The 24,887-nt window shown below is 35.4% G+C and overlaps 1 protein-coding gene across 5 annotated transcripts in view; it reads left to right on the forward strand.

Annotated features, from left to right (window-relative positions):
- PALLD (palladin, cytoskeletal associated protein) overlaps positions 1 to 24,887 on the forward strand; it is a 211,482-nt gene that overhangs the window by 85,953 nt on the left and 100,642 nt on the right. For all 5 annotated transcript variants that reach the window (XM_052778772.1, XM_052778782.1, XM_052778791.1 and 2 more), the window contains 2 exons: positions 6,961 to 7,080; positions 7,882 to 8,224. In XM_052778772.1, coding sequence (XP_052634732.1) covers positions 6,961 to 7,080; positions 7,882 to 8,224 — 463 coding nt within the window. The remainder of the gene's footprint in view (positions 1 to 6,960; positions 7,081 to 7,881; positions 8,225 to 24,887) is intronic.

Raw genomic sequence — 24,887 nt, forward strand, 5'->3', positions numbered from 1 at the left:
GTAGTAACATCTTTTCTAGATTTAATCTACCAATGCTATGAGAATAGTACCTAGTATATAGCTCTTACTAGGAGCTTCTTTTCTACAAAGTCACTTGAACTGCATTCACGCTCTCCTTTACCATGATAGAAAGTATCTGAAAGGACTGAAACTTTATGCAAAAGTTTCTGTGATTTACTAGCATATCTTAGGTGTTTTCTTTTTAATATCTAATTTGAAACTGCTCTGTCAAAATTCATAATCATGAATAATGTTTGCTTATTTTGGGGAATCTTTTTTTACCCCTTCACTCTCTTTAGGCAACATAATGTGTATAATGCTAGGTGAACAAAATATTTTAGAATAGGAATGCAGTGTTATCTAGTAGAAAGGAGAAGCACTTGTTTGCTTGAGACAAAAGGCTCAAATTTCATTGTGTGAATAGTTGAGTACAAAGGAAATCATATATTATGCCTCTTGCTAGAAGATATTTTTTTTTCCATGGACAGCTAAGTAATTTTCAGTATTGTTAGTTGCAAGTTTCGTATAGCCTATCTGACAGATTTTACTGTGGAATAAGTAAGAATATTCATAATAGTTCACAAAGCTAATGATTTCCTTTCATAACTACTACCTGAAATAGGAAATAGAAGGTGGGATTTGGAGTCCAAGATGATCATCACTTTCCTAGCCCTCTCACATACCTGCACCATCATGTTGATGGTGCTGAATGCTGTCCTTTCCATGTCTGGTTAGCTTGCAGACGCTGAGAAAAGATACCTGAAGCCTTCCAAAGAGTACTAGGGAATGGGTCCTTACATGAAAGGTGCATTTCTTGAGTTTTCACAGGTACAGAAAAGTTATTTAATATCAGGGTATCTCATGCCACTTTCAAGGTAGGTGGCAAGGCAAGAGTAGGAAGGCATCTCAAAATTCTACTTTGGTATCTGTATTGTTGCGGTTTAATAGATATAACAGTAGTGAATGCCTGACAGCAGTCTGTCTTTTTTTTTTTTTTTTTTAATGCTTGTAATTCTGTTGTAATATATATATTTATAAGCACCTTCCTGCTACCCAAAACCTATGAAAGAGTTTCAGTTTGGTATTTTTTTCTCCATGCATTCATTGAGCTAAGTACTATCCCTGTAAGATTTGTGCATGTATCAGTTCCTACTAAGCCCTATTAAATAATATGCAGTGCCTTACTCTCCACTAAAATTAATGACAGTATGCTTATTGGTTTATTTGTGTAGGAATTGACTCTGTGCATGCAAAGGGAATGTAAATACAGTTTGGGCAAAATGTAAATATTTCCTTTTGGCATAAATGATGAGCAGTATTTTGTGTATTAGTAGTAATACTGATAATAAGTAACACTGGTTTTTAGGATGTCATGAAGGATCTTAAAATTTCTACAACAGGAGCCTGGGTGGGTAACAGAAACATAATAGGTACAGCACTGATTTGTGATGCACTTCATACTCTAAGAAGCCAGACAAAACTATACCTGCAGAGGAAATTGTTCATAAGCAAACACACAACTGCTGTTTGGAGCAGGTGGTGAATATGTGTGCAAGATTGATAGGGAAACCAACATGCCTGTGCTAGATAAGGATTCAGAATTTTGAAAAATGGACATGATTTCTAAAAATTTTTCCAAGTGTACAACTTCCATGGAATTTTACATCAACTCTAACAAGCCGTAGTGTGACTTTCATTGCTGGTTGTCAACCAAAGTCCAACCATCAACAATCACTTTATAGTGCTCAAAAACATTGGTTATCCTTTGCTAGGTTGGGACTAATGATTTAAAAGAAAAATGTTCCATGAACTCACACAGGTAAGAAATTAAGAAGCAAGAGGGGGGTTTTGGCTGCTTTTTTTGGGTACATTCTATCTACCCTAATGTGTTTTGCACTCCTTTTTCTGTCTAGACAGAAATCAGTTTACATCACAAATCTCTCCAGACTGCTTTGTGAATTAATAGCTAGTCAGATTACTTAAAGCCAACATCACAGGTTGTCAAATTACCTGCTCTGTACTTCTTTCTTGGACGTTTTGACTTTATACTGATTGAATCCTTCAAAGAACAGGCTGCTTGAGAATGAAAAATCTCATGGAATCGTTTGCCAGCTGTTGATATTTTGACCATTACTCAGCTGTCTGGAGGCAGCCACAAACTGTATTGAATTACATTAAAACAATTGTCTAATGGCATGTAAGAAGAAAACTATATGAAGTAATTTTTCTTAAATTGCCAGGGAATTGCCACATACACATGCTTTTTTTTTTTTCCTAAGCATAATACTGTGTATATTCACCAAAAACATCTCAAAAGATAGTCATCAATTCTCTTGGATTGTGCTTTCTTGTTCCCTGTTTGGCTGCTGTGTTCCAGAGTTTCAACTCTAGTACGTAACTCCCTTAGAAATCTCCCCCTATTTCTTCATAATGTTTGAAACTGGAAATATATGGCAGATGTTACAGAAATCCTTACTGCTTCCCCACACCAAGAAAATCAGCTTTCTGGTAGCTGATGAAATGCAAACCACAGAAACTTCAGTAGGTCAGCATGCATGTTGGATTCTTGCATTTTTTTTAGTGAAAACAAAAGAATTATGACTAAGAGTCTGGCTCTCTTTCACTTCTGAGCAGCGAAGAAGGGCTTGAAGAGAGCAATCTCCAATGAGCTATAGCTCAAGATGCCAAATGAAGAGAAAAACTGAAAATAAGCTAAAATTATCCTTCTTTAAAGGTGGTCTGATCAATCTACATGCTATTGCTTGTCAATTACATTTTCAATTGCACTCTGCACTCCCAAGGTACCTACAGAATTCTGGTCCTGTCAGTGACCCCATCTTAAGTCTGCTATGACTGTCCTTGCTTGTTGATGCTTCCAAATTCAAAGTAAACCTCTGATCTTTTTTGTACTATGTGATTTAAAAAAAAAATTGCTGCTATTCCTCTTCAATTGTAAATATTTAAAGCTTATTTGGGTACATTAATCATCACAGTTATGTTGCTGAATGCATTGATTTCAGCTTCGATGTATACATGTGACTTACCTAAGCCAGCTAGTTTGAAGTTATCTACAGCATCATAACTGCCTTAGTGTAAACTTTAGCATAAACTTTTCCTTGACCCTGACAAATGGCTTAACTTCTCCTCAAACCTGAACATTGCTTTAGGGACTAAAGTCCATGCTGCCATAGCAGTATTCTTATTTATTGTACCCGAACTGGCTAGATAGCAGCTGCCTTGGATATTGATTACATATGCTGTAACCTCAGTTCTTTACCCTAAAACTGCATTATATTGCCCACAATCACATTTGCTGTTGTTCAGTTTTCTTTTTAGTATTTTGTAAGTACTGTTTGAGATATCTTCAAACATAGTCAGTTCTGTATATCTTTTTAAAACTTGTCTTTTCCTTTCTTGAGTGGCATAAAGCTTATTAAATAAGCCAGAACTGCTGCCTGACTGGGTAAATGTGTATACAATAGTGATCATCAAAAACAGGTAGATTAAATACTTTTTCCGTTGTGTTATTCCAAGTTAAGGCATCTGCAGGTCTGCAATACTACCATCTATTATGCTACTCTGCATATTCGGTTCTTCTTTATTTTCACACTTCACCATTCTCTTTATATAAAAGATGCAGAGATACCTAAATGAGGAGAAGTTACCTGATGGGCATATTTCTTTTCTGTTAAACTGTAGTTAAACTTCTGATGGCTAAGGGAACAAGAGCGACAATAAGACCCAAGTTGTCTACAAGATGGCAGGGTTGTGTTTGGTTGGATTTTTACCAGGAAACCACCACTGTGACTACCCACTGTCTTTGTGTGGCAGAAAACTTATGGCTTTGAGACTACATCTATAGAAATAGCTCTGTTCATTGCACCATAATGAACAACTACTAATAAAAGACCGTACTTATTTCCCAGGACTGTATGCGCATTACAGTGGAGGAAGCTAACAATCACATTTGGAGATGAAGGTGCAGATATAAGAACTACTCTAACTTTTATATAATACATAGAAACATTCTGAAGTAAACACGTTGTCCGTGATGAAATTTGTTAAAATGCAACAGTTTTCTGTCTTACCAAAGATTATTCTTCCTAATGGACTCATTAACCACTAAGGGAAAGGATTACTCTGTAAAATGTAATCTTTCTTTCTAAATAACTGGCAAAATAGTCAAGTACTTGCATGCCTAAGCATTTTACATGTTTCAGTGAACAGAATGCTTTTGTATTCATCTAGTCAAGTGTTAAATATGTTTTAAGGCCCTGAGAACAGCATTTCAGAGCTGCTTTCTGGAACACATTTTTGTGATGAAATTATTTGTCAGTTGATGATTGCTGGGAAGTAGAACAGACATTATTTACTTCAAATCATCAGATTCTACTTAGCATAGTAACAGAAGGAAAAATGATTACGTAAGTCTGGATGTAAAGCTAGAAAAATACTCAGAGCACTATGCATCCAAAGTGTGTTATGGAAATCTTTAAAGAACATTTCTTTTGTCAAATTAGTATTTTATTTCTATGCTTTCCACAGTAGCAAGCCTTTTAGCAAGGAGCTGGAGGTCAGTGATTGTTGGGTTGGGGGGGGGGGGGGCAAAATGAATAAAGGCAATGGCAATGTGTTACTCACACATGCTTTTTGACCAAGCTGATTTTTGATTAGTTCTTAGGGTTTTTTATGTTTTCAGTTTAGCCAGTTTTCTCATGATTGATCACAAATGTGTTGTAGTTTGCTCATCCGGCTGAGAAGACTGAGTTTTAAACTGATTATTTTCATCACTAATTTACTTTCAATTTATTTTACAAGGATTAGTTCAATTTACCATGTATAATTTTCAAATATACCACTTCAGTAAACAAACCACATCATGGGAGAATCCATTAGAATTCTTTCATCACTGAAGAGTGAAGATCAGCTCTTCTCATGTGATCATTTTACATACTTAAAAAACCTGAAAGAATGTTATGCATTAATTAGCTCTGCTGTTTGGAAAATAGGAATTCTGCTGGTGGTTATATTTTGTAGTAACTTTGCCCTCATTCAAACAGCACTTCTCAGCATGGCAGGAGTGATTTTCTTTTGCAGTCCTGAAATACCCAGCTTTCAGAATTCTGCTGTTAAATGAACAGGAAACTAGTGTGCTGCATGTATCAGATTACATCCCCAGAGTCAGTTCAATCCAGGAGTACGCACGTGTGGTTAACAATATAGCTTCAACTGCTTACGACACACCAAGACTCTAAAAAAAGCTGATCTCAGTAGTTCAAAAACTAGCTTGTGTTACCCATTACTTTCCTGATAAGACCTTTCATGAGTCATTAATTTTCATCTGGGTCAGATAAGATCCAACCTGCTACAGTATTGCCAGACATGCCTCTTGCAGCTACACAGAATGACTGGTTTGTGTTGCCAAAAAAAAACCCATGTTCTGCTGTCTGAAAAACAACTCTGTGCCAAATATTTAGTTAGTCATTCATTTTTAGCCCATTTCCAGTACAGGAAGTTTTTGGATGCATTGTCATTTATAATTGGAAAAATTCCATAATTTTTGTGTTAGCTGTCTAAACAAGACAATGGTCTGCCATTCCACAATGAAAATTAGGAAAGAAAAAAAAAAAAGAACTATTAGAAAATGTTTTCCTTCTTTGAACTAAAAGAATTGAAGCTTACTTTACTGAACCTCTTCTACAGAATAATTTTCACGTGAAAGTTATTGGAGTATGAAATATTTTTCCTCACTTTTCAGTTTGTTTTTATTAGCTATATTCCATTGATTTTGTGATGATATCTGGGATTCCATGTAAATGTCCAAAATGCAAAATGCCTTTTTTTTTTTTTTTTTTTAATGAAGCTGAATTCTATAAAACTTCCCTGCTTTGGTTTTGAGACTAGAAATGAGCATAAGCAAAAGAAACTCCTATTTAATTAAGGAAACCCACGATGTAACATTGTCCAGGTCTAAAATTATCTAGGTATGTTGTGTAAATATTAGGATTATTTAGATTAGCTATACAGTGAATTTTTAAAAAGATTAGAATACCGTTTACAAGTAGAGATAAAGTGACTTCTTTGAAGAATCTGGAAAAAATATGCCTAGATAATTAAATGTGCCCATTATAAATGGATGGAATTGATTTAGAAAACATTACTGTGAGACCCAACCTGAAATATGAACAGTCCAGCCTTCATACAAGTTTTCTGACTGAGGCCCTGGTATAATCAAAGCATATACTATGGCTATCAAAGTAGAATGAACAGATTTCAAACAGCCACAGAATATGTCTGTGTCACAGAGTTCTGATGAGTTTCTGGGGTTGCTGTTTTGTCCTATAGTTTCAATTTATCCATTCTCACTGCTTTGCAGACAGAGACAGAAATTATCTTCCCAAATTCTGCATAAGAGCAATATTTGTGCATCCAGAGTTTTTAATTCTGGTCAGTTTATACAGAAAAGTTAACTGGAAGTGATGACGAAATACTTTGTTTTTACTGGGAATGGGAGTTGATCTGAAGTGTTGCATTAAATACAGAAAACTTTGGGGAAAGAAGGAATGTCGTGACATTCATATTGGTGGTGTTATTTAGAGACCCAAAAAGAGCTTGCAAGTATTAATTGCATATGGAAACCAATATATTGATTTATATGAATTAGTACTATCTTGCATAAAAATGAAGATACTGAGTGTATGAAATGACTGCACAGAATTGTGACTGCAAAATTACTTTTCAAGACAGGCCCCTTTTGAAAACTTAGTTTGGTGAATTTACTTGGTTTAGATACAAAGTGATTTTCATTAAAGCCATTTATGTTGGAAGATCTTCTGCAGTTCTCTCAGCATTTCTTTGTATAAGGAGCACTTTCTGGTGTCCTTCTAACATATAATGCAAAAATATTACATGGTACTTTAAATAGTTTATGATGCAGTTTATTTTTCTTTTTATTTCCAGAAGAGATATGTACCCTTGTAATTGCAGAAACTTTTCCTGAAGATTCAGGACTTTTCACATGCACAGCAACAAATGAACATGGTTCAGTAACAAGCAGTGCGCAACTAACTGTCTGCTCAGGTATGCGATGAAGGGAAAGAGGAATATTTAATCAGAGATCTTAGATAATTAATTTACCTGTGACGTTATCAGTCTGCTTCCCTTGTAGAAAAGGGCTGCTGTAAGACAGGGGTTTTGCCAACCTCAGAAAATTCATATAAAGAAACCTGAATGTTTTTATTGGCTCATTTCCTAGTTTAATATTTTTATTCATGTAAAACACATGTTTAAAGTGTCTGCCACAAACCTGGCATATTTTTAAGCATTAGGGTTCTGAGACTAGATGGCAGCAGAGGCAAAATGAAAGCAGATGAAATTATGCTACCAAAGGTGGCATATGACTTTTGTAAAATAAAAAACTGTGACATGGTATGTTTAGTTTTGTAATATTTTTACATACATATTGTTGTGGAATGCACTAGCCCGGCTGCCATTGCAAACATGCCATGTATACATACATCCTTCAGCATTTTTAAATTATTTGTTCTTAAATGATGCTGAGAGTCCAGGAAGAGGAAATGCTGTTTCAGCTGTTGTTGTCCGTACTTGCCAGTCTCAGTTAGCAGCTGGATTCCTGAAACAGATTTAGAGGGATTCATAAGGTACCTTATTGTGCCCTTTTGCATGGGGCAAAGTCAGAAAACGAGTAGCCAGTCATGTATCTAATTCAGCATAAATTATCAACAGGAGGTCTAGAAAAATATCTGCACAGAACCAAAGAGATCTCACCTTTAACAAGCTAAAAATACTGCATGTATGTACCATGCACCATGTACTTTGTCTATGACTTGTCAGAGAGACATTATTTTTTATTTCTTTTAGCCAACTCAGAAAGCTCTAGTCATGAATCACTGACAAGAGAATCCAACAGTGATGATTTCCATCATTTCCCACCGCTTCCTCCAGTTGAAATTAGCTCTCTTGAGCTTCCTCCTAAGAAACATACAGAGACCCACCAAACAAACAACACTGAGTTGAGATCTGGTGTGACAGCCCTTCAACTACAGCTCAATTTGTCTGAGGAAAAAACAAATGGCATCCATCCCATTCATGGAGTAAATGGAATGATTAACAGCAAGCCAAATGGTGATAAATCCATCCCACCTCCAGCTGTCTTGCTCTCACCCGCAAAGGAGCCACCACCTGTGCTTGCCAAACCAAAGTTGTGAGTATTTTTTGATTGTTTTTTTGTTTCCTATAAACTTGATATTTTTTGAAAGCAGATTTTTGCCTGGAGCAATTTAGTGTTAGACAAGTAATGGACAAGGACTGTTCCTGTCCCTTGAACAATCCTCTTACTGCTGCGATTTACGTCCCAAAGAGCTCAATACAAGAGAGAACTGTGTTCTTTCTCATAGTGCTACGTCAAAGGGAAGTACATTATATATACCAAATTCTACAGAAAGATTTAAGATAAAGTCATAAAAAAGGAATAAGTGGTAGTGGCCGTTGCTCAGTGCTTTTTATTCTTAGTCACTGTACCTAAATGTCATAGTGGCCTGAGATTCTTGCATGTTATTCCTGTTTCAACACTGGTCAACTATCCTTATTCTGAATGTTCTTGGTTTTGTGTAGTCAGTGGATATTCAGGTGTGTAATGTTTGTATTATTTGTTACATTATGTTTACGTAACTCATTCTGCTGTCAGCCAGATTACAATGGCTCTTTTATAATTAAAAATTGGAAAATGAAAAGCTCAAGGAGAAGAGAGAGAAATAAGTAGAAAAATTTGTAGTAACATTTTTACCTTATGTTCGTGATGATACCTTCGTTATGCAAGAGTGATCTTATGCTGACTGTTAACATAGCTTGATTTTAGCACTGCGCAGGCTCCTCTTTTGCATCTTCTTCAAAAATTTTTGGAGTATGACAAAGGAACTAAAATGCTATTTTATTTCATTTGCATCAATAATCAGAATATTGATAATCAATAATTTATTAATTATAAAAATGTGATGTGTTTAAGAACAAGCATGAAACATGGTCTTCAAACCTAGCAAGGTCATTTCTTAATTACATGTTTTCACAGGATAACTTGCAAAATATAAAAATGCTGTTCTTTCAGCAATCATGTGCTGATTTTAAACACACAAAAACACATGCTTGAGGCAGCAAGCCAACAGGGTTCCCTTTCTGCACCCACCACTTTTTTCCTTCTGTTGCTCTTTGTCATTCTAAGCAGTTTCTGACAACTGTAGAAGAGAAGGAGGAGTGGAAGAAGTAGACAGGCAGTGGTGGAATAACAATACATACATATGGTGGTGATTGCATGTATGGGAGGGAGGTTGCTGAAGATGGCAACTTGCAGATGACGGGTGATGTGGAGTGAGCCAGGTGGTCCTGTACCCAGCACTTCTGTTGCAAGACCCATTTGTGAAGAAAGGAGATAGCTGCTCCAGCACAGCATTAAAAAACAAATTTCACCCCAGAGCTTTCTTTCCCAAAAGTGAGGTTGCCCTAGATAAAGTAAAGGCGGCTGTGTCATAGACTTCCCGTTGTATAGTGTTTACTGCTACTTCTGCAAAATTTGTTTTGTTTTTAAACATAGAGTCAACCTATAAACAAAGGTGAACATTGTGTACCATGATGTGAGAAGGATGCTATTACAAGAATCCTTTCAGTTGCTGATGTCCAAATTGATGACCTTGGAATCCCTAGTGCAATTGCACTTGAGTCCTATGTTTTGCCGTTAACACTTGATGCGTAAGAGAGTGATCTTGATTGCAGTAAAGATACATGTTTTGCTTGGCCAAAGCCACTGTAAGTCTATGCTGCTGTCAGAAATGGAAATCTCAGTCAAGTATTTTGCTCCCAAGCATAGTGATAACATAAGAAAGGGAAAGGATGCTAACAGGAGGAGGAAAAGGAATGTCTGGCTGCAGAGACTTGAAATCATCTTTCAGCATTTGGAAACTGCATCCCAAGCCAAAGCTAACAAAATAATTGCATTAAAATTAGCTGAGTGGTAAAGTAGCTATCTCAACCATGAGACTGATCCCACTTGAAGAGAACTCAGCTATGGATTTGTATCTGTCCATACAGTATTAGTATTTGATGATAGAAACAGCATATATTAGCAATGACATAACAGCAAATATGTTTATTATAACATTTTTTAAAATTATTTAAATATTTAATGTTGGCTATGTAGAAAGCTTGAAGCTTCTTAATATAATTAGTGAGTTTTAATTTTGATGAAGACTAACTCTGATTTTAAATTTCCTAAAGAACCTTTTCTTTTCAAGCTTATCTTAACTCAAATAGTACTTAACAGGTTTATCTGTGAACTCTCTGAATAGTTTGTTCAGCCAACACTGAAAGCAATTGCAAAGAGTTTGGGAATGATGGGCTGGTTTGGGGGCGAGGTGTTGGTGGATGATGTTGTTGTTGTTGGGGGGGGGGGTTGGTTTGTTTTGGTTTGGTTTTTTTTTAATAAGAAGGAGAGACTGAGTACCTTCTTGAAGTATGAAATACATCTGCACCTTGGCAAGGAAGCTGTAACCAACACCTATAAATAATGATTTACCACAATTCAGTCCAATGCAAGAGCTGGCATGCTACAGAGAGTTACTGTAGTTGTTTTCAGGCTTGAAAAATGTTTTCAAAGTCCTACAAAATGCTCAGTTTGTGGTTACAGACACTTAAGTAATCCTTAAGCCATAAGTTAGTTGTTGCCTCAGTCTGATGCTGAGAATATGTAAAACACAGTTTAATGTCATAATATACAGAATTTTCTGAGAAAAGCGTATATAGAATTAACTGGGAAAGCAGTCAATACCAGATATTTTGCTAACATGGAATTTAAAAGACAATAATGCTAAATATGGTTAAAAGGCACAATATTTTATCATGCCTTGTTAGCAACATGAGTTTCTGTAGACAAGAGAGGAAGAACTGTTGAACTGAGACCAAAAAACCCCAGATTTCTGCAATTCTGATCTCTGCTGCTGTGACCTATTTGAGGAAGTTGAGCTTTTAGCGTGCATTGGACTTTTCCAGGCAATATTGGTGTAATGCACAGATTAGCTTTTAGAAGTGTCCCCATAAATGTATCGTATCTTCACATACTTTGCATCTCTCAAATTAGGCAAATAAATGTTAATATTAAGTTCAGAATGCAACCCGTGTGTGCAAGTGCTGCCTTAAACCCCTCATAATCCTCAGTCTGAATGTCTGCAAAAAAGGCAGGACACTGTTCTGCAGAACTGTATATAACATGTCCATGATTTCAGATGAAGAACTTCCATTCAAGTGGCTTAGTATTACTATTATTTTTCCATGTGTCTGTTAAAGCAGTAACAGAAAAGAAGATGGTGCTCGTATGGTTACTGGATGTACCTACCTATGTGGTGTTAGTTGGCTTTGTAACAAGCCATCAGTTCAAGGTTCGGAGACTCAATGTGACTACAGTGTGGTACCAGAATTTTCTGACTGGAGAGCTTCTCTTCAGTTGGCTACTGTTCTACCCTCTTTGTATTGGAGTGTTATTCCTGTCTGTCATATACAATGATCAGAAAGAGTATTAGCTTAGTGGGAGTCATTCTATTCCATGCTTCTCCCTTGCAGATGCAGAGAGCAACTGGAGGTATTGATAGTCTTCTTTCTGTAGTTAATCCATTCACGTAAACTCAAAAGAAGCCAGTAGGAAGTGACATGTTTGACACCTTTAAAATTAGCACAGCAATACCTGCCCCTGTAGAATGATCAACTTTTTTTTCTTTGCATTATTGTGAGAAGTAGTATTCTGCATGGGCATGCATCATGCATGCTGTGAGGAAGAAGAATGAACAGAATTCCTGAATTCCATCTCACCCAGTTCTCTTTGACAATGTTTTTTTGCAGTGAAAATGAAAGGCGGATATTAATTTTGTAAAAAGAATACCTGTTAAAAGTGAAAAGCAGTTTATGATGTTGTTGATAATCAGTATTTCCTTCAACAGACATGGCTATATTGTTTCCTGTTTTTTCTGAGATTTGGGGGTTTTTTAAATGTATTCAAAAGTCTTAGTCTTATTTTTTAAATAATACAGAGAAGAAATTAATCATAAACATAATTTAAAAGATATCAAGCAGTTTATATGTAACTTCAGTAAAGAAAAGCTGAGATTATCATTAAAATTATTTCTTAAAGATAAGGAGTTAATCTGGTTGATAAGTATCAAAGTCACCGCTGTGTGAGTTGATAGAACTTCCTTAACTAAAACACTCGTGTTCATACTGGTTGTGAAAGTGATACTATTTCTTGAACTGAATTGTTTGGTGCTTCAGTCTCCACTCCTCAGCAGCTGAGTTTTCTTTCATGGTTTCTTCTGTTTTGTAATAGATGCCTCAGACATTTTTGCAAAGATGCTAGTTCAGTCATTTCTAGAATGTCTCTTATGCCCTTTATTAAAATGTTTATTTCACTGTTTTTCACTCATCACTGAAATTATTCTTAACTTCATCTTTCTGCTAGCAATTTGCTTAATATTGAACTTACTTGTTCTTCTAGTCATGTACATGCTGCGATGTTTGTAAAGCCTGTCCTGCCAGGCATTGGGTTTTAAAGATACCGCAAGAAATTACTACCTTAATAATTGTATTTGATATATGCAAGTAGTAAGTGACTGTTTAGACTATATTAGGGAGAGCTGGATAGAAAAATAACATGTGAGAATAGCCAACAATCCAATGATTAATGCCTTGGAATATACAAAAGTCAGGTATAAATCCTTAGTCTGCCTAAGAGAACCGAGGCTGCTGAAGCCCAGAGAAGACACTTGTGCTGGGAGCTTTGAAGGGTTCACATTTGTTCTCATGCAGAACAACAACATTCTGGAAATGTTAAGAAGACATGTGATGTTGGAAAACTGTTTTCCATCCAGTTCTACTAATGTGTATATGAAAGTGATTTACTTTAGCAGCCTAAATTAGGAAAGATTGACCACAGAAATGCTCAACTTGAATGTTAAACACTGATTTATTCAAGTTTTTGTTTAAAGTTATTGCATCTTCTGGTAAAAACCTGAATAGAAAACCATTCTTTCATAGTTTGAATGACACACAGAGCAGACCTCTGCTGCCATTATTTGTATGAAACAAAAAGTAACAGAGCCTTTCCCAGCTATGGGAAAGATACTGCCCACCTCTCACGTGATTCAACAATGAACTATGTCCTAGTGGGTTTTCCATATTTCTCCAAAAGTTAAGTTAAAAACCAAAAGCAGGTATTATTAATTTTGAATTACAACTGTCAATCAGAAGTATGTACAGTATATATTCAAGATTTATTTGCTCCAGCAAAAATGTGGGAAGTGAAAACTTTGTAATCACGGAAATGCAAAGATAAAAAGAAAACATGGCTATTACAAAAAATTGTGAAGTTCTACAAACAATAATTTAAATCAAAAAGCAATAATTTAGAACTCCATGAAGTCTTAAAATTCGCATTACAAATATGTATTCTTACAGAGAATAAGACACCGGTTAGCATCCCCCGTAATACTTTCTGATAGAAAAAACATGTAAAATAATGTATAATTGAGGTTCACATATTCCATAAGGCTGAACAAAATTCAAAGCCATAAACATTCATAGCATTTGACTTGGAAATGAACAAGACAATCTTCATCTGTATAAGAAAATTGTAACACACTTATTTTGTCTAGGAGTTAGTGATCACACTAAACATGTAACTTTGCATTCATGAACAAAGGTCCATCCAGGTCCACTTCTTTAGTTTCATCTGCTGTGCTCTTTCAAGGTTGATAAGGACGTTTGGATCTTTATCTTGGTAATAAAGTCTACCCACAATAAAACTTTGATCTACACACGTATTTTCTACTGTAGTAGAAATAACTAATGCTAACAAAAATTGCTAAAATGTAAGGCAGAATAACTGCACACAAAGTTAATCACTTGAATGTAGTACAAGTCCTTAACATTTTCTACATCTGTTCTCACAATTAATATATGAATGGTTCATTTGTAGCGCTTTTATTTCTCTCTCTTATTTCATACCAGTATTTTTTAACAGGATTAGAGGTAAACCAAGGAAAACTTGTGAAGAATTTCCATTTCAGCAGCTACTAATCAACAGGCACTTGTTTTACTAAGACTAGGGTTTATGATTTACTCATAACAAATAATACATAAAAATAAAGGAGGCTTTATGAGGGAATATACTAAGAAATAGGGGTTTGTTTCCATTTTCTCAGGCTATTTTCTTATTTTCTTACGCGAAAGTTGCAAATCCTAAGAAGGAACAGAAAGTATTATAATGCACCACAGCTTACCTGTGGACTGAATGCAGTAGGTTAGGTTAGTTTAAACCAAGTTATTAGTTGACTTCCTTAGTGATCTTAGATCATTGTGAAAACTCTGAGACCATTGGGAGATGGAATAGAGGAAATAGGAAGTGTTATGAAATATAGGTTGAAAGTCACATTTATTTATGATGCTCTGTATCTCACTGTTTTAAAGAATGAAGGGAGTGTTGTTTAGTTTTTACCAAAAAAAGATAGATCAGTGGAACAAAGTTTCTGAGCATTTTGTGGTATTATTAGATTGATGTTTACAGGTAGGAGAGATGAAAAATTACACAGGTGATAGGGTGTTGCAGCTGTAGAGACAGCTACCTGTTAAAAAAGTATGCAAGATGACCCAGTGAGAGGACTAGAATCAAAAATATCATTCTCTTTTCTTCAAGTTATAATGATGCTAAATCCTAAATCTTCCTACAAATCGTTAAGCTGTTCTATCTTTATATCATTATGACTAGAAGAACACTTCTAAAAGCATGGATCTTTCCTAGAGAATTGCAGTTTAGGCACCATTTCTCTTATGAGAAAGAAGACCTAATTTTGCTGGAAAACTAGATTGTCTGTACTTAATATATTAAAAAAATATAAGTATAAATATATAATACTTGAAAATGCCGTAATTGAGTTGTATTAAGTTATATCTCTAATGGAGCTACATGAACTTGAAGAGATATGAAACTATTCCCGTTCCACCTCAAAATTCTGTAACTACTGATCAGATGGATCTGATGCTGTATATAATGATCCATTTGTTCATATTATCCTAAATTCAGTTTTATGAGACAGTTCTAATCCCAGTGACTTTCATGATTCCTCATTTAGACACTTAAAGTCACATGAAAATGTGTCAACAATTTCTTTCATATTCCTCAAAACAGTCACAAATAACTTGAATATTGAAATGATGTGCTGGTCTGTCTGCTGTTAAAGGCAGCCTGCTCAGGCAGTAGAATGTCACTTTTTTTCCCAGTTCCTAAGGTGACTTTAATGAAAACCTAAGAACAGGTAGTAACTTGAAATTGTAAATAAAAATAATTAATTGGGGTTTTGTGTGTGTTCTGCTTTCAGTGACTTTAATTGCCTATTTCAGACCAAGGAATAGCATGACCCAAAACCAGTGGCAGTTATTGCTGGGGAATTCCTTTTTACTGATACCTTTGTTAACATAGTGTTGAAGGGTAATCATAAATGAACTTTAAGCCTTTTAAAATCTGCAGAAATACAAGTGTGAATCTCTTTGTAACAATGGATATCAACAACAAGAAACGTTAAAGGTAGGTGAGAAATGTATTTTTTAGGTTTTTTATTTCTTCTTTTGGCACTCATGTTTTCTGACCTTTAGTAGGCGGAGACAACTAACTGTACATTCTGCCTACATAAAAGCTAATCAGTATTTAACAGGAAAAGTCAAACATCCTTGAATCAGTTATAAAATGTGTGCTGCCAGCATGATATACACACAGGACTTCTGTGGTTTTTCAGGTTTTCATTTTAACACTAAAAGTAATCCAGGTTATAGGATAAGCAGGGAAATGGAGGAAGATGAACACAGGTTTGGCGACTTGTTTGAGTCTCTGCATTTTAAGTTTTTAATTAAACACATGCTGTAAGCTTGTAAAAATCTTTAGTGCCTCCAAGAGTGCTATCCTTCTTTTTTCTGCCCTGCTGTTGCTTCATAACTCTGTTGCCTCTCTCATACCTTTGTTGCCAACTGTTACCCCCAGTTCCTCTCAAGGAACCAAGAGTAGGCTTTTTTCTAAGAAGCAAACAGAAACTAGAAGCTCGGCCTAAGTGCGGGTGCATAAATAACCAGACAGTGTTACAGAATAAAGATAACAAAGGTTGAGGGGAGAGGGGGCAGATTGTGCGTTTGGGGTGGTTTGTGTTTTTCTGTAAAAAGTTTGAGTAGATCAGTATGCCAGCAGTTTATGATGCACCTTTGAACCAGAAAATACAAGAGGAAATGTTGTACTGTCCACCTGCAAAAAATTTATGGTAGTCTTATGATAATTGTGAACTAAAAGCATCGAGATGAAATATTTTTACTTTTGAATAATTTCTGTTGTTTTTCATTTCTTTCCTTCTCGCTGAAATAACTGGATGGATTTAATACTTGGAATTGATCAACCAAAGCAAATCCAAGTGTTCAGTTCTTCTAATATGCAGCATTTTCTGAGAGGTTCTCGGTGAGGTTTTTGGATAGGGAGTTCCTGTAGAAATAATCAAGGATTCTCTTGGTATCAAAGGACAGAGTTCTCAAACCAACTGATTAAATGCTTCCTTGCATGCTACTCTTTGCAGACTAATCATTATATGTATTTACTCCATCTTTACATGGCTTTGCAAATGGCATGCAACCACATTTGCCTTGGTATTGTTTCATCCCTGACCTCATAATTATCCAACCTACACATAATTTTGAAAATGTAAAAATACCATCTTTTGCTGGGTAGAAGGAGGAAAGGAGGTGAGAAGGGATATAGTTTTTGTTTTGCGCTACCTTTGTTTTGCTCTGCCTCAATGCAGACAAATCCATTTTCCAGGACTGCTCACTTTGGCTGTAGCAGGTAGATGCTGAGGCCTCAAAACTGAGACAGATGGTGTTCATAATTTTGTGTTTGGTTTGCAGGAAAGAGGAAGAAAGCAACCCTAAACTTTAAAGTACCAAAAATAGTATGTCTGTCATCTTTGCTTTCCAAGTGACTTTCTAGATAAAGGTCCCTCTGGTTCAGGCTAAGAAGTTATAACTAATAGGACAGAAGATTGCACTGCCATTTCCTTTGGCACCCAGGTCTGTCAAGAAATGAAAAAAACATCTGCATACAGCACTTAGTATTCTAATCCAAAATGAGAAACTGGAAATCCTCACTCAACCAAGACATGACATAGAAGTGGATTACTATTAGAAAATAGAATTTGCTTTTTAGAAAACCTGCTTGTACCTTTTGCACAGGTTTTGACAGTAGTTTTTATCATGTTCTTTGCTGAGTATAAAATTGATCAAGAAACTGAGATGAAAGATCAACTAATATCAGTTTAAGAGACAGAGAGAGGAACTGGCAAAGCTAGTTCTGCCAATATTAATTTCATTAGGAAAATGTGTTTGGTAGAGTCAGGGTAGATAAATATACTAGTATAAAGTTCTTTTTCATAACATGAACTTTGAAGTATTATGGACACTTCAGTAGTCCATGATAGGCATAAACATAATTATGTGAATGGTATCTGGGGTAAACAGCAGGTATTCTGTTTGAATGGAATTTGGAAGCTACATGCCTTCAGCTTGAAATCTGCAACAATATGAGGACTGATTGGTAATTGCTCTATCATTCTTTCCTTCAAGAAATATAAAAAAAGAAGGTCATTTGAGGATTCATTTAACAAGGATAATTTCTGAATAACTAATTTACTGCATACTTTTTTGTGTAATATATATGCAAAAAAATAGCTAAAATGATTACAAGTTCAAGTGCTGGCTACTTTCAGACTCCCAATACCTACTGTTAGGGTATCCTCTTGGTTTAATAAACTTGTTGCTGGAACTTCACCTTATCGCAGAAACATCTAACCACCTGCAGTTAGTCCTGCCCATCTACCTGCAGCTGGTCATACCCATGCTTTAAAACATGCTCTGCACAAGTAGGAACTCACACTTGGATGAGGAGAATTGCTGGACAGGATGCTACAGCTTATGAAGTTTAATCATAAACTCACATAGTTACAGAGCTACTTGTTTTTATTATTATTCTGTCGCCTCCTGACATATGCCAGATTTTTTTTTTATTGAAGTGATATAATTGTCTGATGGTTTCTGTGCTTCTTCCAACTATGATTATACTACAAAGCTTTCCTTGTGTGTCATTTCAAGTTTTCTTCCCTGTCCTCAGGTTTATCTTCCATTATCTTTTGCATTTACTTACATTAACTGTGTTTTCATTTTCTGTCCTATGTAAAGAAATATTTTCTGGTGACAAAAACAAGAGGTTGGAACTCAGTGGCATCCGTTTCTCTCTGGTTCAGTATGCGTGCTATAAAACTTTGGATAAAGAATTTCCATGTGCTAATTTTTTGTCATATATGGAATCAATAGACGTGCCAGGGTTTAAAGATACTAATATGTCAGTCCATTAAAGCCATATTCCTAGTTTATGTAGTCAAGCAAATGCCCAAACTAAATAGATTGGAAAAAAACTAAGAACCGAGCAAGTGCTGCAGGTCTTGTTCTGTCAGCCTTATTAATGCTATCAAATATTTCTTGTCATAAAAAGCCTCTCACAGAAACTTTAATGGAGGTAAGAACAGAAAAGGCTTATCCAGTGGAGGGAGCTTTGTTGCTTGGGTAGATGTCTGTAAAGGAGACAGCTTAATTCTTTCCAGAATACTGGAAAAAGAATATGATAAGAGCCAGGGGAGTGGACCACTTTCAGAGACCTTGTTCACGCCCTAGCAGGAATACCAAGTTGGAAGTATGAGTCTAGAATTTGGCTACAGAGGGAAAGTTGGATATTCAGTTCAAAACTAGTAGTAGTGAAGGCGGAAAAGACCCCAATGCTTAGGAGAAGACGCTAGCAGTGCTTATACAGAACAGTTCAAAGACTAATATATAAAATGTCTCCAGGATATAACAAAGGGTTGACCTTTGTATCATGTAGAACAGTTGTTTACTAGAGATATAATCACCTTTTTATCTTCTAGTAGACTTGATAATGTATAATATATATATAGTGTGTGTATATCTAAAGAAAATACTTGTGAGAACCTAACGTGGTTGAGATCTGTGATGTTCTAAAACTCCTGCCTGTTAAATTGTGTCAGGCCTTTAGGTATCCTCGCCAAAAGTGGCAGTGTATTTAGTCAGAAAAATAATTAGCATATGTGAAGCTAATGGAATCGGACCCCTAGTGAATGTCTGGAAATTTTGCTTTCAGGATGAGATCTAGGCAATGCTCATATGACCTCTCAAAGGCTCTGCATTTTTGTTTTGTTTGACTAATTCCTTGTTATTACTCATTACAGATTTGTTAAAGCAGATCTGTGTGATGTTTGCTAATATTCACTGCATAAAATATCTTCAGTTTTCAAGAGTGTGAAGCATCAAGTCAGTACAACTGGAAATCTGTGTATTTATCTTCACTCCACATGCCTTTACATAAGCAAATTATTAGTTTCTTGCATGTTCTTTGAAATTTGTTTCCCTTATCTTCGTTATCTTGATTCGGGAGTTCGTCTGTATTGTACAGACTGATACTTGAAAACACTTTTCATGTTCTTCTGCACGTATTTGAAAGACGCGGTTGCAATTTTCTCAGTTTTTTCCTTCCTTCTCCCTCTCCCTTTCCTTCTCCATCTCCCTAACCACATTGAGCACTATAGTGTTTCTGCTTGTGGTTTCTTTTTGCTTCTATAAACTATTTAAGAAACATATGTGGCCTGTGCAAAATTTTGTCCATCAAGATTTTGGTCACCATCCCCCCATCTCACCTTTCTCACCTCTCTGTGGTAAATCATGTAAGTAATGGAAGTAGAACTGTCTTCAATTATTTTATGACACCTAAGCTTTTTTTTTAAATTGCAGTTAGAGTCAGATAACTGGTGTGATATGTGAATTTAATTAAACAGTGAGTTTAGGACAAAGTGAGATTTCTGTACCTGTTATTTTTTAAAATTTCTGTTCCATTTAAAATCTTTCCTGTGAGACCCATAGAGCTTTCCCTATGTGCTATTCTTCAATAGCTCCAGCTTTTCCATTTGTAGTATTTGTAAGTTTTTTAAAAAATTCTATATGCCTATTTGTCAAAGGCTGTCTCCATCAGCGAGTTAATAAGTTGTTGTGGTAGTAATGTGTCTTTTGTAGCTTTTTATACCTTGTTTTTTTAAGTCAGGTTTAGATTATATTTTCATCTTCTAAGATCAAAAACACTGGAGTTCAGATTCAGCAGTGATGAGTTGGATAGTACAGAAGTGTGGAAGATACAGATATTAGGTCTATGTTTAATCCTAATAAAGGTGTTGGATCCACCACCAACCGTGCTTGTAAAGATCATCAGCTGCTCTCCTTCTCCAACTCTATTTCTGGCACAGCTAGACAGAGCAACTCGCCTTAAGATGGTCTTTCAGGGCCGCCAAAATAAGATTCACCCCCAAATTAAGCAATCCCTTTCCCTTCAAGCCTTTTCAATATGATTGGTCCTTGTCTCTTAGTGATAAATGTATATGGACTCCTGACTTTTGCAAGAGAGACAGAGACTTGCTGTGTCAAGAACTATTCTAACTTTGGTTCTACTGTGCTTTCTATGAATCTTTGTATTTTCATGCTATTTTCTGATAGCATGACAAAAATCATTGTCTCATCATTTTCTTCACAAATATTCTTGTACTGCACTGTATTTGCAGTCCTGGTTCTCCTTAATTAGCTACATCACAGTATTTAACCATCACAAAATCCTTTCTTTCTACTTCCATAGATCTGCTCAGCTGTTCCTTTCTCTTACTGCTGCATGGATTACGAATTTAATAAGTTGTGGATTAGAAGTGTCAGTCAACTGTGTTGTCTTTTATTATCACTTGCATTTGCAAACCTTATTTTGAGAATGATTATAATGTTTTGGTAATTATTTGATATGCCTTCACTTTACTACAGATATGTGTCTGTTAGACTTCTTAAGCTGTTCTTTTGCAGTTATTTTTAAACACATTTATACTGTTTGATACTAATTCTTCAAGACATCAGTTTCTAAATGCCAAATGTTATTCTTTTTACTTCTCTATTTCTACTATTCCACTGCCTTCATCCAACCTTTCTCTACATTTGATTTGTCTTCTACAACTTGTCCTCCCTTCCTAGTGCCTTCCACATTGTTGCTGTTCTGTACATTAGATCTTTAGTCAGCCTCATTAACAGCGAACAAAATATACTGGTTGTCATATATTAGTTGAAGTTGAGCTTATGCTCTAGGTCTGATATTCTGGCTTACCATAATCTACGTATAAACTTAGTTACTAACAGCTGTTGTTTGTGAGCTAACTACTAAGAAAAAACTGCATGTTTAGTTATTGACCATGAAAAGCTCCAAAAATCATGCTCACTTTTCACCACGAAGGGGGGGCTTTTCACACCTTATATGATACCTGCAACACAAAGCTATAATATGCTTATGCAAATATATTTTTTGGTGACTAAAGAACAACTGAAGCCAAATTGATCAGGTCTACAGGCTATCTGTTTCTCATGTGAGTGTGAAAACTCTTAACTCAGGCATATTTTGGAGGTCACAGGTCCCAGAATACATAAAATATCTGGCAGACGCAATGACATGTCAGAAAATAGTTTTAACATAAATTTAATTGGGGTTTTCACTAGCTGTCAGGATTCATCAGAAATTTGAAGACTGTCTATAAGATTACAATCTAGGAAATAATGTGAAATGTAATAAGGAAAATAACAAAAGTCAGATGAGAAAAACGTGTTTGCAAGTGAAAGTATAATCAAAATAACCTTTGATTTGTTGACTCTCTACTCCCCAGTTCTCTATGGGACTGAGTGTCTATAATTTTGCCTATTTTATGCAGTTGATAAATACCAATCCATTATAAGTATGCTGATTTGACATCCAGAGAATGATGGCAGCAGCTGAAAAATATATTTGGGAAAATAGGTAGAACGCCATTAAAATCTGTTTAATATTTTCAGTAACATCTGTCTTCTGCCTGTATTAGAGACTTTTACAAATTAGTTTCCAGAAAATAATTGAAGGATATAACCTACATTTAAAAAAACAGTAATATTTAAGACTGAGTGAAGAAGCTTACTCAGTTATAATTGCTTGGTGAAGTTCACAACAGTTTAAATTCTTAGTATTTTTAGTATATTAGTGCTGAAAATTTACACATATTTAGTATACTCCCTCTGTCATTCATTTCATTAAAGTCAATTCAGTACAAGGGGTAGTAGTTTACTCAAATCCTGTTGCAGTTGTTGATATATTTCTGCAGTGAAAAATGGAGATGGGGAGATAGTAAGAACAATCCAGAGGAAAAATGTCTCTTGCTTAGATTGCTGCATGAAAAATCTTTAGCTTAAGAATATAAAAAGTGCAATTAAAGGAAGGAGTTTCTTTACGTTTCTCTTTCAAAAAGACTTTTGTTAAAATAATTGTAATAGGAAAAAAAGTTAAAGTAATTAGAGCTTGAAGTAGCTTTTCCTTCATTCCCTTTCCCTTACTTGCTGTCGCTCATGCACTCTCTCGCTCACACTTGCTCTCGCCTTGTCTGTCTCCCTGCTTCTTTCATTCTGATGGAAAGTCTTCACAATTCCAACAAATGAACCACTATTAGCATAAGGTTCATCAATTCAGGGTAAGGACCGTTTTGCGTGAATTGCATTGTCATGTTTTCATGAGCCTTCAAAGGCTTCTTAGCAGAGTCAGAGGACAAACTCATAGCATATTTTCTGTTTCAAATACAATACTGTAAGAGTTGCTGTAGAAACTCATTTTCTTGTCTGTGAGTTCTGTTTATAGTGTAGCTGTTGCATTCATTTTCCTGCTTGGATAAATTAAATATTTGGATGATCCAGATTAAATTACTTACGTTCTCACTGGGTGAAACCTTGAAGGGACAGGGTAGAAGTCTGAATTTTTAATTTAAAAATTCTTAGTAAAGAGGTTTCATTAAAGACACTATGGAAAAAGTTTCTAGTGAACTGATAAGTTCTTCCTTGTAATATTAAATGGTTATACTGCTCTGTTTTAATGGTACTGACATTAGAAGGCCATGTATTCAGAGTTTTCTAGAAATGATCATGTTAACAACATACTTTGAGTTGTTACTTGAATAAGTAGGTCATTTTCTTGCTGATTTGAGTGGGAAATGTGGTATGTTTCTCGATTAATCTCACCTATAGCGTTCTTCCCTAATCAAAATGTTTTGTTGTTCTGATGTTCTCGGTTTCTGCAATTGCTTATAATTTCTTTATATCTTAATATTAATTTTTAATATATATCTGTGAAACAGTTGATGTATTGGCCTTCTAAAAAAAAAATAGTCTGTACTTGCACCTTATAATTGCTTGTATTTTGTTACAATTCCCTCATTAAAAAACATCATATAGCACCTATAAATTCTACTGCCTTCTTGGAACTGCCATATAGTGATTAAGACTTCGGTAAATGCAGATATTCCTCTGCACTCCATGCAGAACTGGATATGATCTCAATGTACATACACAAAATATACCAGCAATTCTTATTTCATTGAATACCAAGCGAGACATTCTCTTGTTGATAAACTGGCTTTTTCACCCAAGGACCTGCCATGCCAATGGTAAGCTGATGATAATTTGTGAATGTAGCAGATGTTAGTTTAACATGCCAAACCTTGGTTCTAGTTTTAAATGTGTGTAAATAGAGGCATAAAAATATTAGAAACATATCTGAACCTGCAAGTGGTCTGTGGGATAATATTTAAAACTTCTCATTGATTGCAGAAGAATACTTTCTCATTATGTAATTTTCTGCTTATTCTGTGTGCTAAAGATTGGCCCGGAACCTGGAAGAAAATGCTCTTCTATAATCTCATATGTGTGCAGTATATGTACCGATCCTTATCAAGTAGTGATCTTATGGTAATTTATCTGAGTTTATCTTATGGACTTTCATAAAGTACCTTGCCAGTGAATTCATTGTGCAAGTCCTTTGGTACTTTTTCCCCTTTCCTATCTGTACCTGTTTCTTTTTTATATTTCCACCTATAGCTGATTTCTTAAACTAAGGATTTCTTTGGTTTTTATTTGTGTTGGCAACTACAGTCCAATGTTGTTATTTTTTTTAATTTGGAAGAGATTGAGGGAAGTGAACAAACTTTACCAAGCTTAAAGCCTCTAGAGTCCTCATGTGGACCTGTGTTCAGAGTACTTGAATGCCACCTCTTTCTAGTTCAGCTTCTATAATACGAATTGGGTAAGCAAATCTTGTATCTCTGTGGAATCTTCTCAGGTGTTCAAGAACAGCAGTAGCTATGCAAGTGGCAATCTGGCTGAAGAACCCAACTGTGTGGTTCAGTAGCAGTGTATTTCTCCCTGGTAGCTGAATAAATTAGAGCACATGCAGTTGCAGAAGGCAAAGCAGAATGGCATGGAATGCTGCTGTTGTATTTTGGGGAAAGTTTAATGAATGTCAGGTAGCACACTTACTTTGAGAAAGTGACCTATTAGTTAAATACTCACAAAGAGAAAGCTCAACCAGTCTCAAGTGACAACAGTTTTATTGCAGCAGTTTAGTTCTGTTTTTACCTAAAGGATGGAGATATTTTTATTTTCCACCTTTCTGAATTCAGTAGTAACATTTTCTGCTGTGGCACTTTCAAGAAAAATGCTTTTTATTTTATTATTAAATATTCAAAGCCTGCAATAATGAAATGGCAAACATTATTGGAAAAGTCTGATTTTATTTTCTGACAACTCATTGCTCCGAACATGCATATTAATTACATCTTTAACTGCTTCATAACTGCTTACAGGATAAAATTGTC

This window comes from Harpia harpyja, chromosome 2, assembly GCF_026419915.1.
Source record: "Harpia harpyja isolate bHarHar1 chromosome 2, bHarHar1 primary haplotype, whole genome shotgun sequence".
Taxonomy (NCBI): domain Eukaryota; kingdom Metazoa; phylum Chordata; class Aves; order Accipitriformes; family Accipitridae; genus Harpia; species Harpia harpyja.